Source organism: Artibeus jamaicensis, unplaced genomic scaffold (genome assembly GCF_021234435.1).
Source record: "Artibeus jamaicensis isolate MK-2021 breed Jamaican fruit bat unplaced genomic scaffold, CSHL_Jam_final contig_464, whole genome shotgun sequence".
NCBI lineage: Eukaryota > Metazoa > Chordata > Mammalia > Chiroptera > Phyllostomidae > Artibeus > Artibeus jamaicensis.
This window is the reverse complement of record NW_026521842.1, coordinates 22,990,517-23,011,330: the sequence shown is the minus strand read 5'-3', so window position 1 is coordinate 23,011,330 and position 20,814 is coordinate 22,990,517. Positions and strand designations below refer to the sequence as shown.

Genomic DNA, 20,814 nt, shown 5'->3' with positions numbered 1-20,814 from the left:
ACCACATATCCCTTCATTTGTTCTGGCTAAAATGCCTTAACTTTATCCTATTCTGCACCCGTCACTTGTCAAAAGTGCCACAAGTATTCCAGGACACAGCCTTCAGCGTGACCTTTTTTCCTCCCTCACCCAAGGACATTTTTTCATTGTTTTTAGAGAGAGAGGAGGGGGAAGAAAGAAGGATAGAAAGAAACATCGATGTGAGAGAGAAATATTGATCAGCCACTTTCTCACACACGTCCTGACCTGGGACTGAACCTGGAACTCGGGCATGTGCCCTGACTGGGAATTGAACCTGCAACCCTTCAGTCTATCAGACAACAGTTCAACCCACTGAGCCATGCCAGCCCCGGCTCAGCATGAGGACCTTTAAAAAGGCTTCCTTGCTGTCTTCTTTTCATACAAGTTTGCTCAGCTGGCACTCCTCTCCACCCCTATGCTATGCATTCTGAGTGTTCTATGTTGTCACACAAGTTTGATTGTCCACATGGGTTTCTTTTTAGGATTTATCACAAACATTGCACCCTCAACACTGAGAACACGACTTACAGAGTGTAAATGCTGACCAAATGCAGATTGATGTAGGTTACAAAGACATTCTCACTTATCAATGCCTCTCTTAGCATTGTTGGTCTGCCTGAGTTATCTGAATATTTCTTCTCAAAGGTCTGCACTGAAAAAATTCTTTAGCCAGTCAGTTTCCTTGGCCATGGAAATGATAATCTATGCAATTCTGATTTTAAAAAGACCCTGTGTGTTTGTAATTTATCACTTTGACTCAGGACGCATAAAATTGACTCAATTCCTTGAAGGCATTCCATGAAGTCTCCATGTATTATCTTCATTTTTCTAAAAGGAAAGCATTCATTGCATGGATTTTCTTTACCAAGGAGTATTTTTTCTGAAGCTTATTTTCACAGGTTCCACTGAGACACATGTTACTTGTATTCAATGAAGAAAGATGGTCTGAGCTTCAAAATAAAGGTCAATGAATTAAGTTAGTTTATTTTTAAGCAAGTCATTTTTCATACTCTTGCTTGCCTGGAGCAAAGTTTAGACTGTCCTGCAAGTTTACGGTGCTTTTTCCAGATAATTAAGCATTTATTATTCACATGCCTTGCATTTCATTTACACGTTCCATCTTCAATCACTTACACTGGACTGCAACTGTTTTCTCATGACTGTCCTCAAATTAGTGCCTTTAAAATAAATGCCACATCTCTCCCTGTCTGTGCCTAAGATGTTACAAGGAAACATATGGTGTTGGGGCTGGTAAAAAGGAAAAAAAAAACATTTATACAATACAAATAAGCTATTTCGAGCCTTTCGAAGCTATTCACCAAAAAATGACAATTTATTTTACAATTACTACTGTCTTACATCTTTCCTGTCACCAAAATGCCTCCAGGGTCTACGTATAGCAGAGACCTGGGCCTGATTCCAAGTACTACAGGTCCCTGGATAAAGCAAAGGCAGCCCCAAGCAGGAGCTACACTGCTTGGCAGTCAGGTTGGGGTACAGAAGACTATTGAAAAATGAGAGTTGGAAATCAGACAGACGCACTTTAAATCAAACATCTTATGCAAGAAATTTGTCAATTCTGACCCTCTGTACTATTATGTAAAAAACTGAGATGACAATACTATCTATGTCAAAATATTGTGATGAATAAATTTAAAAATTTTTAAGATTTTATTTATTTTTTATAGAGAGGGGAAGGGAGGGAGAGAGAGGGAGAGAAACATCAATGTGTGAGAAGAACATTGATTTTTGTTTCTCACACACCCCCGGTGAGGACCTGGCCATAACCCAGGCCTATGTTCTGACCAGGAATCAAACCAGCGACCTTTTGGTTTGCAGGATGTCACCCAACCCACTGAGCCACATCAATCAGAGCTAAATTAAATTAAACTGATAATTCATGCAAACCCATTAGCACAATGCCAAGAACATAATGAGTCCAATAAGTGAGGGGTTTTTTTGTTTATATTTTTGTTGTTTTTATTCTTCCTGTTGTTGTTATAATTTGCCAGGGAATTTGATTTAAAGATGGAAGACATTTTGCTTTACTCTCTACAAAGCACAGTTTTTTCATTTGCAACATGGAGAGAGTAATTCTTTCCTCCAGTGTGGTTTAGTGTTCTATCAAATCTAGAGGAGTGTAGAAACACAAATACATGTTCCATTTGTTTATTGTAGTTATTGTTACTATCACAGGGACCTCTGAAATAAGAAGGCACATTAATAACCATTCCTTCCTTGTGTAATGGCCCTTGAGACTTTCTATCCCAACTTGTGATCTAGAACTAAATCTGGGCAGGAGCTTATCACAGTCTCAAGGCTCCTTTTTGCAAGTACAAGAATAGCACTGCAGTGGCTAGATATGTAAGACATAGTACGAAACTTGAAAATGCAAACATTTTAGTCCTAAGTAAATCTCAACAACAAAAACAGGAATTACATCTGAGGCTGAAATGATGCTCTTTCCACCAGAGGAAGAGACAGTAGAAATATGAACTAGAGACAAGTTGTATTCCCTACAGGGTTCATTACACATCTTCTCTACAAGTTGGTGCAAGCTTTTCCCTTTCTTTATATTCACTCACTCTTCCCTTCCTTCCATCTTCTATTCTTCCTTTGCTTCTTTTCTTTTGTCATTCTACTTTCTTATTTAAAACACATAACAAAGGACTTCTAGTTGCCAAACACAATGCTAGGCATAGAGAAATAAAGTGACCAAATCAGACAAACCCCCATTCTTTCATAGATGAAGCACTGTAGCATAAAAAGTGACCTAAAAATATAAATAAGTCAATATATAAGATAACCACCAATTATGCATTCAAAGAAGAAAATTAATTGAACAAATAGCAGATTTCATACAGTCTTAAGCTTGTACTTAAAACAAGAGAAGAAGCTCTCCATGAGGTAGAGAGATTAATGTGTTATGGCAACAGAAATGAATTCTGTAGGTTTGGAATATAACAAGCTAGAGGACAGGAGAACTTATCTGTCCCAAAGTCCAGAATTCTGTTGTTAGTATTCCTGTGAGGATATCACAAGACACATAAAAGACTTCTTATCTCTTTTCCTCTGGTTTCTTGTCCTTATTGAAAGTATTTTGATATCAAGGACATAACGACAGTGTTGGTGGATAGTCTCCTTCTTTATGACTGTCATGGACATGCTCATGTCTCACAGTCTGTAAGGGAATGATCACTGTTGTAATATGGGTAATTTTAGCTAATGCCTGGCCCTCACTAGTAAGGCCAGAGTCCTGTTATAAAAAGGAAATGGGGTCAGACCCAGATGGGTTTACTGGTGAATTCTACCAAACATTTCATGAAGAAGTTATACCAATTCTGTACTGTCTCTTTTAGAAGGAATACCTCCTAACTCATTCTATGAGGTTAGCGTTACCCTAAGCAAAACCAGACAATGACATTAAAAAAAAAAAACTACAGACTAATTTATCTCATGAACATAGATGTAAAAAATCCTCAACAAAATATTAGAAAATCAAATCCAGAAAAGTATAAGAGTTAGACATCATACATTCAAAAATTAATTGAGGTACTACATCATATCAACAGATTTTTTAAAAAATCACATGATTATATCAATACATGAAGAAAAAGTGTTTGACAAAGTCCAACACCCATTCAGGATGTAAAACTCTTAGTTGAAGAAAACTTTCTCAACTTGATAGAGACTATCTACAAAAGACCATCAGCTAACATACTTAAAAGTGAGAAACTTGAAGATTTTCCCTAACATTAGCGACAACACAGGATGTCCCCTCTCACAACCCATTTTCAGCATTGTACTACAGATCCTTACTATTGCAATAAAACAGGAAAAGAAAAGGTATACAGTTTGGGAATGAAGATATAAAAGTGGGTTTTTTTAAGATGACATAATTGTCCATGTAGAAATTTCCAAAGAACTGACAAACATACACACACACATTCTTCTGGAGCTAACAGGAATTACAGCAAGATCGCAGAATACAAGTTCAATTGTTTTTCTACATAATGACAATCAATTTAAAATGATAAAACAATAACTTTTACGTTAGCACACAAAGTGAAATACTTAGGTATACATGTAACAAAACATGAACGAAAGCTATATGAGGAAAACTATAAGCCTTTGATCAATGAAATCAAAGAATAAGTAAATAAATAGAGATATGCCAGGTTCATGGGTAGGACGATTCAATGCCATGAAGATGTCAGTTCTTCTCAAGTTGATCTTTAGATGGAATGCAATCAGAATCAAAATCTCAGCAAATTATTTCAGGGACTATGACAAGCTAATTTCAAATTCCATATGAAAAGATAAAGGATCCAGAATAGCCCACATAATATTAAAGGAGAGGAAGACATTTGGCATGATGGCACCTCCTGACTTTAAATCTTTCTGGAGAACTACAGCAATCAATACAGGGTGGACTGGTGAAAGAACAGACAAATAGATCAGTAGAACAGAATTGAGAGCCCAGAAATAAATCCCCATAAATACAGTCAACAGAGCTGTGTCAAAGAAGCAAAAACAGTGCCATTGAGTAAAGACAGGGTCTTCAACAAATAATGCTGGACATCCACATACAAAGAATAGATCTAAATACAGGCCTTAAATCTTTACAAATATGAACAGATGTGCTGTGTTGTACGGCATCAGGGAAATGCAAATGAAAACAATGCTATGCCACCACACACCTGTCAGAATGGACAAAATCTGAAACACGAACTACGCCAAATGCAGGTGAGAATGTGGAGCAACAGAAACTCCTATTTGCTGCTGGTTGGAATGCAAAAGAGAACTAAATATATCCTTACAATACAATTCAGGAATCATGGTCCTTGGCATTTACCCAATGGAGCTGAAAACTTACGGTCACATAAAACCCTGCACACAGATGCTTATTGTAGCTTTATCATAATTTCCCAAAGTTGGGACCAACAAAGATGTCCTACTATAAGTGAATGGATAAACTGTGATATATCCAGACAATGGAATATTATTTAGCTCTTAAAAGAAATGAGATATCAAGCCATGAGAAAACAAGGAGGAACCTTAAACGCATATTGCCAAGTGAATGAAGGCAATCTGCAAAAGCTACATAGTTTACGATTCCAGCCACACGGCACTCTGGAAAATCAAAAGTTTAGAGACAAAATATTAGTGGTTGCCAGGGGTTGGGGGGACTTGAGTTTAGGGGAATGAATAAGCGGAGAACAGAAGACTTTAGGACAGTGAAAATACTATGGATGTTATAACAATGAACATACGTCATTATTCATGTGTCCAAACCAATATAGTATATAACATGAAGACTGAACCATACGCCCTGGCTGGGTGGCTCAGTTACTTGGAGCATGGTCCTGTGCACCAGGTTTCCAGCCAAACGCCCAGTCAGGGCACACATCTAGACTGCAGGTTCATCCCCCAGTTGGAGCATGTGTGAAAGGCAAATGATCCATGTTTCTCTCTTGCATTTACATTTCTCTCTCTCTCTCTCTCTCTAAAAATAAAATAAACATATCTTTGGGTGCAGATTAAAAAAAGAATGAGCCCTAAGACAAATAATGGATTTGGAGTGATTATTATATGTCAGTGTGAGTTGATTCTTGGTAAAAAGTGTACCATTCTGATGAGTGACATTGATAATGAAGGGAATTGTGTACGTTTGGGGGCAACAGATACATGGGAAATCTCTGTACCTTCCTCTCAATTTCACTGTAAACCAAATACTAAAAATATTAAGTCAAACACATTTTTTAACTTAAAGAGAAATCATCTTTCAAAATTATTACCCAAATATAAATGTCATTGTCCTGGGTCTTCAAATAAAAAAGAAGGAAAGAAACTGAGGATGATGTCACATCGGAACAGTGTGCATTGGGATTCAGCCAGTGCTTTTGGACTGAGTTGCGACATGCTTCTTCTTGACGTCATGGGCAGACCAACCACCTGGAGGACCGACTCGCCGGGCACTCTGTCAGGGTCACAGATGTCTCATGCAACGAGTCTATGCCCATCCCTGAAACTCATTATTTGTTTAGAATTTAAATTTCTAGGTCAAAATTAGTGGACATTCTTAATGTTTTTGATCCATAGCCTTCAAGTGTGTTCATTAAATGCACCTATTAACACTGCTACTCTCAGGTTTTGACTAATTCACCAAACATGTGCTAAGCCTGCCCATTATTCTTTTTAACACCTTCCTGGATCTGATAGGGTGAAAGTTACCTTCTCTTTTGTTTTTCCACATGCTCTGGCAGCCACTGAGGCCCCTGCTTGGTTTCTCTTCAAGGAAGAACTTGCCTAAGAGTGTGGTTAGTTGGCACCTCACACCGGAAGCATCTTCAGAGTTGGTTTCAGGATTCAAGCCAAGGTTGTCCTCTTCCCAGACACAGCTGAGCCAGTGACTAAGCATAGTGGGCTGGACTAAAGACTGGCTATTATTGTGTGACATGGGACTCCTTAAAAAATATATTCGCTCCAGGGACCCCACAGGTTTGACAGGGATACTGTTAAAGCAGCCCTGCACGATCCTGCTTCCTCTTCCCTTAACTTGCATGGGTACCAGACCTGCCCGCTGTTTTACAGGTTTCCCTGCCTAATCCTGTTTCACGCTTGCTGTGAACTGAATGCTTGGGTGGGTCCAAAATCCATACATTGAAATGCAAATCTCAGTGTGATGGTATTTGGAGATGGGGGCTTTGAGAGGTGATTAGATTATGAGGGTGAAGCCCTTATGAAGAGTATTAGTGCCCAATATAACAAGAAGCCAGAGAGTGAGCTCACTCTTTCCATGAGGACACAGGTCAGCAAAGTCAGATGAGAGCCCTCCCTCACCTGAACTTGAATGTACTGGCACCCTGATCTCATACTACAGCCATCAAAACTGTGAGAAACCAATTTCTGTTCTTTTTTAAGCCAAGTAGTTTATGATATTCTGTTACAGCAGCCAGAATGGACTAATACAGTGCTTTTATCATTCAGACATTAAGCCCCAGTGAACCACTTTTCCTCCTAACTCTGTATCAGAGTCCATGCCCCAGAGAACACACCTGACACACACCTTTAGTCACTTTCCATTTGCTTACAAAATGAAAAAGCCAAATGCTCAATGGCCTTTGTACATTTTTCTGTTTTTCTAACACAAACCTTTATAAAAGTGTTCTTAATCTGTTTCTGCGTGGCACTTATGAGGGAGAACCCCCCCCGAAAACCAGAATTATCTTCTTTAGGGTGGGACCCTTGTAGTATAGGATTCCTCTGCTAAGTGAGTGTTCTAGAAAACTATCTATATCAGTGTGCCAGCTGGCATTGTTGTGAGAGGCTGTGTTTGGCTTCAGTGATTTTTTTTTTTGAAGACTTTCGAAGCCTTTGCTGATTTCACAATGGGTAATTTGCAAGTGCACCTGCCCACACTGCCCTGAGTGTTCACCTGTTTTGGACCAAAAACAGCACGACCCCTTTGCCCCACCCTTCCATTCACCTGATATTTCCCCGAGAGACATTTGTTGTTTGCCAGGATGAAGAAACTCCTCCATTAGGAAACATTTTGCTGAGGTGGAAGACACGAAACGGAAAAAAATGGCAGAAGCACTAAAAGGCTCTAAAATCGACAAGCTCAAAAACTGCTTTGAGCAGTGGGAAAAACGTCTCTGTAGATGTATTGCATCAAATGGAGAGTACTTTGAAGGTGATTGAAGTTTAAACATGTAAGAATACATACACAATTTTTATAAATAAATCCTATTTTTGGCATGCCCCCTTTGTATAGTCTCCTACACACACAGTTGCACCAATCTCATTTTTTTTTTAAAGACTGAAAAGGCCTCCCAGAGAGGGTCCCTCTGAGACTCTCTGGGAACAACCGGCACCCTGCCTTGCCCGGAGCACACCCAAGGGTAACTGCACCAGCACCAGCCGCGCTTCTATTTCACTGCTGTGCCTTTCTGTTTCAGTGGAAGGACTCGGGATGACTCTTTATTGGTTCCCAGATTGAGCCTCTCTTTCTTTCTGCACTGTATCTGCTTTCGTTGAAAAACTCAACACCATTCAACCAATATTTATTGAGCACCTACTGTGTATGTTGGTCAAGTATCATTTCTCTCCACTAGTGTTCACAGCAGTACCAGAATTTACTTCCTAAAATATAAATCAAATAATGTTGTATCTGTCGCACTGGGAATGATAAAACTGAAATGAAGGAATGTAGAGACAGACTCTCATATGCTGGGTAAAGTGTAAATGTTAATAAATTAATGCCGACAATGCTTCATCAAACAAATGACCACAATAAGTCAATGAGACTTAGAAGTAGCAAGTCCTCTGACTTAGTGGTGGTGGGGGGATGTCTTGTATTATCTCTCTCTCCTGGTAATTTATTTTCAAGATATGAATTATTTATATGATATCACCATGCTTCTTTTTATTTATGTTGAGAATAAAAATCTGTCTTCCAAAATGGATTGTGAGATACTTGCATGATAAGATTAACCTTTGTGACTTTTCCTCCTTGTATTCAATTCAGTGTCTGGCACAGAGTGAGTGCAGAATGGATATGGGGTGGATTAATATCTGTATTATACTGGAAATGGTGTAAGAAAGATCCCACTGAACAAATAGTCAAGGAGTAAAGGAGAAATAATTCAACTCCACTTAAAAAAATAGTCAACATGTTTCTGTTTTACAGAAGCCCCTGTTTCATAATTATTGACCATGAAAAGTGAAGTTGGAGAGCATTATGCTGAGTGAAATAAGCCAAGCGGTGAAAGACAAATACCATATGATCTCCTACAAGTGGAATCTAATCAACAAAACAAACAAATAAGCAAAATAAAACCAGAGACATGGAAATAAACAACAAACTGATGGTGGCCAGAGGGGTGAGAGAGGGGATAACAGGGGAAAGAAGGGAAAGGGTTAAGTCAAGGAACATGTTTAAAGAACCCAAAGACAAGGACAACAGTGAGGGGGAGGGGGGGCAAGAGGAGGGGCGGAATGAATGTGGGAGGGGGACGGGCAGGGCAGGGTAGAGTCATGGGGAAAATATGGGGACAACTGCAATTGAACAACATTTTTTTTAAAAAAGTGACATTCAGATACATCTCACAGTGGCTTTGAAAGCAAAGACCTGGCTGTGAATTTCAATTCTGATCTCAACTCTGTACTCTGACTTTGGCCAAGTAATGAAACACATTCCGACTTTTTTTCCTGTGAAACCCAGAGCTCCACCACTTCCCCAGGGTCATCGAGGAGCCCAGAGGAGATGGAATTTACGGCAGACTCCTCCTTCACTGAGGAAGAACATGTAATTATGCCCCTAATTAATACACTTTAGGAGAGTTCTTTCTTGTTTCCAAATCTCAATTCAATTTTAAGCCATGACCTATTTATGTACAAAAGCATTTTTTCTCACTTTTAAATGGATGCAAATTTTACTCTTTGAGTTAAAGAAAAGAGGGGCCTTTAAATTTTTAATTTAATAATTTAAATAATAATTGACTTCATGGTACAACATGAAAATTTATCTCAGTAATGCTGAAAACTCATGAATCAAAGAGATGATATTACATGTGTATGTGGCTTTATATTAATTTTTTTTACTTGGAAATTTGCAGACTAAACCACCAAATAGAGAAGAATAATAAACACAAAAGATATTGTTATTTATGGTAGTTTTCAAGTGTGCCACTAAAATAGCCCGTGGATTATAAAAAGTCTAACAAAATGGCTTTAATCTCTAAGTATTTTTTTAAATATTTTATTTATTTTTAGAGAGAGTGGAAGAGAAAGAGAAAGAGTGAGAGAGAAACATCAATGTGTGGTTGCCTCTCATGTGTCCCCTCTCCTGGGGACCTGGCCTGCAACCCAGGCATGTGCCCTGACTGGCAATCAAACCAACGACCCTTTGCTTCACAGGCTCGTGCTCAATCCACTGAGCTACACCAGCCAGGGCTCTAAGTATTTTATTAAAATTAAATAATAAAAAGATTTATCTTCATTCATAAAATCTATTATTTTATAAAATTATGGTTCCTAAAATCTATACCACCAGACTCAGAATATTGACTAGATTTAATATTGGTAATAATAATAATAAAACATTATCTATAATATAACAATATATTATATTAGAATACATAATAATATCTTTATTAAACACTCTAGTGGGTAGATGTCTCTGTTTTACAAAAGGCGAATCTAATAGCAAATAAAGTATCTAGCCATTGAGTTGTTACCACGTGTCATAACCATCTGGCTGATTTTATTGCTTTATCTGATTCTGACCCTAACACTATGAGGTGGGTTCCATGCCCACCTTACAGATGTGCAGGTTGAAACTTAGGAAGATGCATAAGCCCAGAATCCTACAGCCAATGCAGAGTAACTAAATTTATTCTTAAATGCGGTATTTAAGCCTGCCTGATGTACAGGCCCCTTGTCCCCCCAGGATAAAATACGGTGGCAGGCCATCTGTTAAATAGGTGATATTGTGCAAAGGGGCTGCAATTTGTTTTAATCAGTATCAAGATGATTGTCGGGCTTGCCAAGTACCTCACACTGCACAGAAATAACACATTCAAATATTATTGATACAGGCAGTAAAGTACTTAACCGTAACATTTCATAATCCAAATCCCAAGAAAAATGTTTCCCTGAAGCAATAACATGGTGAATAGAATTCAAAATTTAGCTCACAAACCTGTTTCGGGCTCAATGGAAAAATAAGGCTGCCCTTCCAAGATACTGTAAACCAACTTGGCACTGTTGCCGTAAACTGGGTCATCAGCATCAGTGGCTGTTACATTTGTGACAGACGTACCTAAAAAAAAAAAAAAGGAGAGAGAAAGTGAGAAAGATAGTAATTAACACATGATTCTTTGCCAAGAGCTAAAATTTGCTAAGCATATCATACAGAAACCCATGTGTGGGAATAAGGAAGAAAAGAAATCTTTTTAAAGATATGGAGAGAACTACTCCATCATAACTTATTCAAGTCTTTTAAAAGAAAGAGTACTGCTGGACTGGTGTATTACATAAAGATAGCCCTTTTAGAATCTCTATTGTTTAAGATTTCTTTGTAGTTTTCATTTCAAAGCTACTATCAGACTCATGTAGGCTTGGAGAAGATTGAAAAGGAAATATACCAAAGAAATATGAAATGTAAGTTTAATAATACAATAACATAACATGTAGCACTGAAGTTTTGCAAGAGCACAACTGAATATACAAAAAAATGGCTGCTGGTAAAAGCTGTCCAGAAATATCAGAGGGATAGTTTATCCATCTTATTTCATTGCTCAGAATATAAAATAAGATTGGAACCACCAATTCATCCATATGTTTAGGTAATGGGGACTTACAAATAATAGAAGCAAAATCTTTTCTTTTTTTCAGATTAATTATCTATTTTTTATTCCCTCCTTCAGCAGTTAGGCACATATGATTTGCTGGACATGAAGTATATATACTAAGACAAAATCTAGAGGCAAGAAGTTGACAGTTTGGTGGTGAGAAGGAACGGGGGTGGGACAGGCAGCTATGTAGAGAAATCCAGCTGAAGGCAATGGCACTAGCTTTGGACCCCACTTTGTCCTGCAGCAAAGGTGGTCAGGGGCAGACTTCTGAGAGACGTAGCATCTGAGTGAGATCACTCAAGGCAGGTGGAGTTCAACCAGAAGAAGGGCAGGTAAGAAATGATAAGCAATAGGTCACGTATAAGTGAAGGCAAAATACTCCCAGAGACTGTGGGTAATTCTGGGAACTACCGAAATGGGGGAGAAATCAGATTCTGGTGTAATAGCAAGCATCGTGTTCTACAAGGGCAGCATCAGTGTCTTCCTGATCCGGTAACTGTCAGACATGTGACAGTGATCAAATATATATTTGCTAATGCATGAGTAGATGGATGAATAAATTGTCTAACAATGTCATGAGGGAAGCATCCCAGTTGAGTTTCCTGGAAAGCAGACTCTGAGCTAGAGATTCTGTGCAGAATTCGTATGCGGGTGGTCCTCTTCCAACAATGTCTAGAGAAGTGAAGATAATATTGGCACTTGGGCTGTGATGCCGTCACAACAAAGGCTTCAGTGGCCTCCACTGGGGACTCTAGAGCTGGGACGCCATTGTGGAAATGAGGTCAGGTTTCTAGGACTCCCCCACCCTCGGAAAGGAGCCTTGACCTTGGGCCAGGCAGCTCTCTTCAGCTGAAGGACAAGCAACCCTGGGCCACCTACGGAACACCCCTAGCAATGAAGGCAAGAATGTTTCTCTGTGGCAGGAAGTCAGGGGTGGATCTGAGCCACAAACTTCTCTCTTTACTGAAATAAGAAAGAGCTTTTTCAAGATCCTGCCAGTCAAAATCTTTGATGAATTTTCAATTATGGATGCTACACTGAAATATATAACAATAATATTTTCGGAGCAGTTGATAGATCTGTACCTCTAAAATTTCTACTCAGAGGAATGATGCACAGGTTCTATAAAATCGACAGTTAGAAGGAAAACACACCAAATGCCACTCCACCAGACACTGGGAACCACATTATAAAAACAAACTCCAGACTCACGTTCACAAGTAGCTCATCAACTAGCTGGGGGAAGTAACATGTGAAAGTATAGTTGTGTAGTTATTTGAATGCCCTGTGGGATGGCAAAGAACGCGAGCAAAAAACTTTCCCGGTGAGAGGAGTATAGTAAGATAAAAGTTCCAAAATGATTTCTTAAGGGAGAGGGGACTGGAAAAGTCAGCCATCAAAGCTAAGGTTGGAGATGCAGCTGCGAATGAGATAAAGGGGGCATGTGAAGGCCAAGATGGGGAGGGCATTTCATTTGGAGCTCAGACCTGCATGGTGGGTCTCTCTCTGTTCCTGCTCCCAGACTCAACTGGAGGCAGAGATGTAGATGATTAGTAAGCAGACTAGTTAGGAGGTCATGGCTGCAGTCCAGATGAGAGGTGATAAAACCTTGCCACCAGGGAATGATGACGAAGATGGATTTCAGTGCGAATACTCTTGTTCTGGCCTTTGCACTAAGTGTACGTAACATGTTCAATGGCGAGTAGACTGAGTGAGGGGTGCACAGGAACTATTCTTGCAACTTTTCTCTGAGTCTAAAACTAGTTGCAAAAAGGTTCAAGAATGAATTCAAGAGCCACTGAAAGTGCTGACAGAGGTCAGAGCCAGATGAGAAGGGGGAGCCCTTCCATGCAGAAGGACGTGCCTCAGTGTTTTTTGTATTGCTGCATTTGGTTGTGTGTAATTTTCTCTGATTTTCTTTTTGAGGAGAAATGTTTCCCCCTCACCATGAAGCAACACATTATCAGAAAAATAAAGTCAAGTTTTATTCTCAGTATGACGTGAAATTAATGAGTGTGAGCATTAAGTTCCAATCACTGCCTGGGCACTGGGAAAAGAGAATGGAAGAGATAGTTAAAAACCTCTGTCATCGCCAAAATGACCTTCCAGTGGGAGAAGGTCAAACTCAGTAATATGTGTAGGGGCCTAGCAATTACCACACGCTAAACCTGGGTGTCGAAACTCTAACTACTAATCAGAATCTAGCTTTGAATGATACTTAGATCCCTGTGGTCCCTCTCAGATCTATGAGATGGCAAGACAAAGATGATGGTGGAGGATTTTCAAAAATCTTCTTAAGCAATTCTGATACAAAGCTATAGTTCCACATGATTATACTGGGCACCAGACTGTTTAAAAATTAACTTCAGCCCTGGTCAGGTGGCTCAGTTGGTTCGCATGTTGTCCACACACCAAAGGGTTGTGGGTTGGATCCCCAGTCAGGGCACATAGGGGAGACAACCAATCAATGTTTCTCTCACATCGATGTCTCTCTCTCTCTCTCTCTTCTCCCCAACCCTCTCTCAAATCAAAAAACATATCTTCAGGTAAGGATTAAAAAAATGAATGCTACTCTTTGCCATAGGAACATTAACTTCTATTGTGATTCCTTTAAAAACTCTAATTCGGATGTGGTTGTGAAGTCTTTTTAGACTATTCCTACTGGGTAAAGGACCATGGAGACTATTTCCCGCAAAATGGGAGTCGGCGACATTTCCTCAGAAGTCTACTGCCACAAGACTGATCATCATCATATCTATTTTTGCTGATGACTGCAACTGGATGCTGTCTCATAATGAGAGGCAGCCCGTGGTCGCGTTACTGAACACGAAGACGGGAGTAAGGAGGCAAATTTCCATCGTCCGCATGCTCTGTGGTTCGGTTTTCTTCACACACAGAGATGGTAATTTTCACTCTGCAGATCTCAAAGATCTGCATGAGGATCCAATGAGAAAATATTAAGTGTAGAAGACTGACTGAGAAGGTAAATTGAGAGTCAAACTGTCTGAGCCAGATCATTCGGTTTATATTACATTCCCAACTTTGACTAATTCCGTGTCCTGAGCCAAGTAACAAAGCATTACTAAGCTTCAGTTCCTTAATCTGCAAAAAAAAAAAAAAAAGGAAGATGATAATAATTGGTACATCCTGGGCTTGTTGAGATAATTAAATGCAATAATTTATGTAAAGGGTACAGAAGAGTTATTAACACAATATTTCTGAAAGCTTACCGTCACAGTTCTAGGTATATTATGTGTATGTACGTGAGACTGAATAATAAACCAATTTTAAGTGGTAGAGATGTTGCAACTCATAAGTGTAGTTCTGCCTAATCGTTTTCATAGTAGGATATTTCCTTACTTTGGGGGACGGAGGCAAAAAGACACTCCTCAATGTAACAGTACGTCCATGTCCTTATACAAAGGAAAACACCCACGCACAAACACAATGTCCCATTCTCCTGTCCATCCAGCTCATGTCCATTTCCTCTGTGATATAAAATTGCTCTGGGCTCAAAAATCAAATGTGTTTTGACGTCATAAACACAAAGACAGGCACTGGGTCCATTATTGTCCATGTCACTTTCTTGATGTCATTTGAATGGATGTCATTCCAATCTCCTGGCCCCGGGCAAATCCCACACTCTTGCCAAGGTGAACTACTGGGTTGGGGACCGCAGTGCAGCTCAGGCCAGCTCTGACCCACATCCTCATCCAGGATATTTCCGCCTGATGTGCGGCTTCTCAGGAAACCTGCCTCTTTCCGCCTGAGACATCTGGAAATGAAAAGGTAGCATGACTTTCCGTCAAGGATGATATTTCTCCTAATGGTGATTCAAGACTGTTGATGCACCTGTACGTGGGAATAGATGTGCGTGGAGCTTCTGTGGATGCATTTGTCAAGTGATTACCCGGAGGGGGGGAAATGGATGCTTTGAGGTTAATCTTGCAGGCAAAACGCTTTCCCGTCAAGCTGCGGTATAGGCTTCTCCCTGGAAATGCATGCAGTCGGCAGACCACAGAGGCCAATTGAAAAGTGTAAACCTTGCAAGATAATGTTTCTTCAAAGCAGCGAGTGTTGCTGTGCGATAAATGGGACCCTGAGTAATACCCACAAAATCTAACAGGATTCTCTGTTTGTGTTTTCATTTGGAACAGTTTTTGTCCCTTTGTCGAGGATACAAGAGACTCATTTAGCGAGTGACTATAAATTTGACACCGTGCCATTTCTCCAAGAAAGCCCCTATTATAATCCAACTCGATGCTGATCCTATTATAATAATATAGCTGTTGTATTTCCAGCTGTTGTCAACAAAAATGATCCCTGTCACCGCAATTCATCCTGCCAGTAACAAGTATGAACACGTCCATTCCAAGGTGAATTCTGCTTTGAATAGACCCATTTTTCTGCATTCCGGTTTTTTTTTTTTTTTTTGCTTGAGACTGGCCAGGGTGCCATTTGGACTTTAACAAACAGAGGGCTCACAGTAGCATCTGCTTCTTACGACACCTTCAAGTTTCCTCCGATTAACAGCAGGATGCATACATGCTCCCCCCAATAATGAAAGCAAACATTACAAGCAAAATTAACCATCAAAAACTCTATACCAACAGGTTAGAGGTTCCAGTCTGCTGCCAAATGAAGATGAAAGGTCTTCAAGAAATTAAGAGGTTTGGGGTCCGGAGCAGGGCGGCTCTGTTAGCTAGGCTATCCTTTTTTATGAGCAAGTCAGCACACAGGCTCTGCACATTATTCAGAAGGAAAAATGCTGGCACCAACACCCTGAGCAGGAAAACAAAGGTTTGGTGCAGCGTGAAAATGTGCAGGCTGGGGCAGCGAAACTCTCATGATGAGAACACCACCAACCCCGTTTGCACAGACAGCCCTGCAGTACCTGTTCAGAGAATACGCACTCCAATGGCAGGTCGGGAAACGGAGCAGCAGTGCCTTCGCCAATAGCGGTAGATTACTACCGCCTTAAAACTTTTTATGGCATGAATAACATACGTATGTATGTATGCATGCATGTCAAAGGAGAAGGAAGGAGGAGAGAGACACTGATATGTGAGAGAAACATTAACCAGTTGCCTCTCTCATGTGCCTTGATGAAGGACTGAACCCACAGCTCAGGCATGTGCCCTGACCGGAAATCGAACCAGTGACCTTGTGCTCTGTAGGAAGATGCTCAGCCAGCTAAGCCACACCAGTCTGGGCCATCTTCAGACTTTTTATTTGACCTTCTAGCTGCCCTGATCCAAGTTCAGTATGTACAATCCACAGACAGAGTGCCTGGCATTATCCTCTGACGATGTCTTACTTAAACATCCCCATACACCGAAGACCAGAGGCCTTGCAGGTCTAGCAACAACACAACTGCCTTGATCATTTTAATAAAACTCAACCCTTCCCCCCACTTCCCTCATCCTCCTTACTTATTTTCCCAAGTATTAGGTGGTCCAGGGGGTGCAGGCATCGCCATGGAAACCCTCTGTGGTGATTGTTGAATACCAGAGCAATAATTTCCCAGGACCTCTACAACTTGTTGATATTTAAATTACCGCTTACTAGAAGCTGAAGCCTCTGGCGCTGAGTTTTTTTTTAAATGTCATGACATATCCACTATTTTTTTTAGTTTTATGGGACAATGCTCCGAGTTACCCGAATGCCTGATTGGCAGGTACTTCTAGAGGTTTATTTGTCTGTTTGTCTGTTTGTTGTGGTTCCTCCCAACATCCCCACCCCCAATTACAACAGAACCTAGATTCAGTAGACAGAAATATATGCAAGCAGCCAGGGCATTCTTCCCATCTCTGACACCACGGTCTTCAACATCCATGTGTCCGGAAGGGCTCTAAGCACATCCCCCAGTGGGAAAGATGGCCTTAGTCACAGCAATATTCTTCTCAGTTTTGTTATTTAATGAAAGAGGACAAATGCCTCATATCCAAACCTCCTGGGGACACTTTAGGGGGTCTCTGAAAGATGAAGAGGATTTAAACATGAATCAGTACAAATAGCAGCTGGTTTCTTTAACCCTGTGTTTGGAGAATTCTTCCCCAGCCAAGTTCCAGGGGAAGCAACAGTGGACTGTACCTCTCACCCATAAGCAGCAAGCCAAGGACCCCCTTCTTTCTAGGGGCTTCTGCTCTGAATGGCCATTGGCTAGCGAGGAAAGTCATGTTGGGGTGACAGCAGGAGACCAAATCCTTCCCTTTTGCTGGGGACCAGCCTTGTGACTGAGAAAAGCCAGCTGAATAAGGGGCAGAGGCAGTGAGTGTTTGCCGTTGCACTTCAGAAGCCTCTCTTTAAAGACACACCCTGCAGCACCGTGAAATCCTAAAGCTTCACATGAACTTCTGCTTTTGCAAAGGCCTCCCCGCTGCTTGCTGGGTGTCCTCTTCCCGTGCCAGCACTCAGCATGTAGTGAAATGCTGCGGCCAAATGCTGCCCGCTTCACGTGGGGTGTATCCCAGGAACAGGGACAGATGCTTAGGCATCGGGCGAACGGACAGCCCGGAAGTGGATTCTGTCGTTTCCCTGGCGCTCCGATTTGGGACCTAGGCTAGGGAAATAAAACTCGGTTTGCATATTCTGTTCTGAAACAGTTAGAGGGATAAACAGTTTTGTCACTTAATGAAACATCCATACACACTTAACATGTTGTTTTTCAAATGAGCCTGAAAGTTTCTGGAACAATTAAACCTTCGGAAAATGCATTTGAGCACACAGATGTCTTCTATTCATCCGTGCATCGTTGCAGCGAACATCTGTAATGTGCATCGGGTGAGGGAGATGGAAAATATTGTACGAAGAGGTGTAACTGTAAAGTCTCAGCCATGTTTACTATGCACAGGAGAAAAGTACCTTCTGCAACCCTCACCAAAAACACCGGGATGCAGGCCTACCCACTGCTTTTGCAGATAATGAGGACGATTGGAGGCCTGCTTGTGAAAACTAATAAGCTGTCTGTTTTTACAGTTCCGTGTGTATAAATAAAGCCTTTCAGAATCGGAAGGACTCTTTTAGAACACAAAAGGAAAAGGGCATATTTTCTTTTTTCTTGTGGAGCCTCTTCGCAGCAATCAAGCCTTTGCTCGTCGGTTACCTATGGAATGAAATCCTCTAAATGCTCCAGAGGTAAACCGGCATCATTGGTGCTACAGATGGGCAGCTGTTGCCATCCTGAACTTACAAAATGATGCTACCAGGTGCACCGCGGGCGCCTTCTACAAGGTGTCAAGATCGCAGTAGGTGCATGCTTCATTCATTCTGTTTCATTATAGAAACTCCTTCCTTCAGCCACACAAGGCTACTTGCCTCGTGCGTACTGCGTGTGGAGTGCCAAGGTAAGATGTAAGTACAAGGACATGCGGCAGAGTCAGAGTTTGCGTCCTGAAGGTCATTTTAGTGACGTTTCCACGCCGTTTTGCACTGTTACTAGAAACTGAAAATCTTTCACTGTTCATGTTTCTTTAACTTCTTTTTCTTAGATAAGTCCTTTTAACATTTCATATAATAAGGGCTTGGTGATGATGAACTCCTTGAATTTGATCTTATCTGAGAAGCACCTTATCTGTCCTTCCATTCTAAATGAAAGTTTTGCTGGATAGAGCAATCTTGGAAATAAATAAACATTAAAAAAAAAAAAACTGAACTCGTGTCCAGAAAAAAAACAAACAAACAAAAAAAAAGAAACTGAAAATCTTTGTTAAATCAATCTCTAGAAGACCTTGACATGATGTAGTGGAAAACACATACATACAATTATAATGTCAGAAGTTTTTGTTCACGTTCTAAGACTGAGATCATATTTTACATCAATGACTTGTCACTCTCAGGAAACAAGAATTTTTTTTTTTTACATTAAGACTCAGTTTATTGCCTTGGCTGGTGTGGCTCAGTGGATTGAATGGCAGCCTGGGAACCAAAGGGTAGCCTGTTCGATTCTCTGTCAGGGCACATGCCTGGGTTGTGGGCCAGGTCCCCTGGAGGGACACTCAAGAGGTAACTTGAGTGCCTCCCCTCCTTCTCCTTTGTCTAAAAATTAAAAAGAGAAAAGACTCAGTTTACCAATCCAAAAAGTGAGAATGATTCCACCTACTTCCTACTCTTATTCTGAGGCTTGGTGAAGATAACACACACACAGGGACCCCTGGGGAAAGGGACCGTGGGTGTGGCCACAGCCCAGGCTATCTAGGGCATACCACTTAATGTTTGATAAGTCAATTTGAGGCCAAGATGTAGAAGGAAAAATACATATACCCACTGCAGTAGCTATTCACTTTTTTTATTCTTACGAGTAAGCTTCATGAATCTAGTGAAAAGCCAGACTTTTAAAAATGGCCATAGCGTGGGTGTGGCTCGACTCTCTTGCCCCAACCCAGGGCACTTTTAAGGAAGGTATAACTGATGCAAAACAAATTGTGATACATTTAACTTGGTGTGTCACGTGATGATTTGCTCTAGGTATATATTGTGAAATAATTACCACAAGCCAGTAAATTAACACATCCATCACCTCACACAATTGTGGGTTGTTATTGGGTTTTTTTCCTCTTAAATGTGAAAGACAAAATGAGTAACGGTCCTACCCAATTGCAAACCTGACTGAGTCAAAGCCACTGCACCTTTGGGCTATTAGGAAAGTCCTGGAAACAACAGGTTTTACTGGGCAATCGTTACGGAGCTACAGTGTCAAGGAGACTTTAAAAAAAGAGGTATTCACTAACTCTCCCGAAACATGCCATCTTGCCCCTGGCGCCATCCATAATGCGGCTAAATGGGAGGTGGGTTGGGTTTATCTCCTGCTGGGGCCCTTCATGGAGCTCCCGCTGTGTGTCGAGCCTTCTTTGAGGCACCTAAGAAACTTCCCCATTAGAGGATTCTTGCTTTCTTGAAGGGCAGACTAGTGGGAAGGCAGAAAGTTAAACACTTCACTAACAAGTGATGTGATAAAGTGTGGAGGTGAAAGGAAGACCCTGGATAATGCAGGAGGGACAGCGACACGGCTAAAGCAAGGTGCAGCGGGAGGAGATTGGATTTTGCTTAGATGAAGATACTGAGATAAGATTGAAGAAAAAGGATGCTCTGGAGTCCGGGTTCACAGGTGGGGTTACAAATCAGGAAGAATCCCCACAAAAGAGGTTAATTGGTTTGGAGATTATCAAAAGCAAATGGAAAGTTAGAAAAGGACTTTGTACAGCTCTTTTACTCCCGTCACAGGAATTTTCTAACCTTCCCAGCTACTTCTTTTACCCGCACACTTGCTCAAGCAAGGGCATTCTTCCGCTTCTCCAACCCCTGCCCTAGTTTGCTCAGATACAGATTAAGATGTAGTCCTTCCTAAACTCAATCGTTTCCTCTTCTGAGCTCTAAAAATACTTTATTTGACTGTCTCCGGGGGCACCTTTTACTTTTACATATAAACTGCAGT

At 40.8% G+C, this 20,814-nt stretch overlaps 1 protein-coding gene across 3 annotated transcripts in view; it reads right to left on the bottom strand.

Moving 5' to 3' along the window:
• Positions 1 to 20,814, bottom strand: part of CDH8 (cadherin 8) — a 348,795-nt gene that overhangs the window by 176,248 nt on the left and 151,733 nt on the right. For all 3 annotated transcript variants that reach the window (XM_053666794.1, XM_037161975.2, XM_053666795.1), the window contains exon 4: positions 10,727 to 10,846. In XM_053666794.1, coding sequence (XP_053522769.1) covers positions 10,727 to 10,846 — 120 coding nt within the window. The remainder of the gene's footprint in view (positions 1 to 10,726; positions 10,847 to 20,814) is intronic.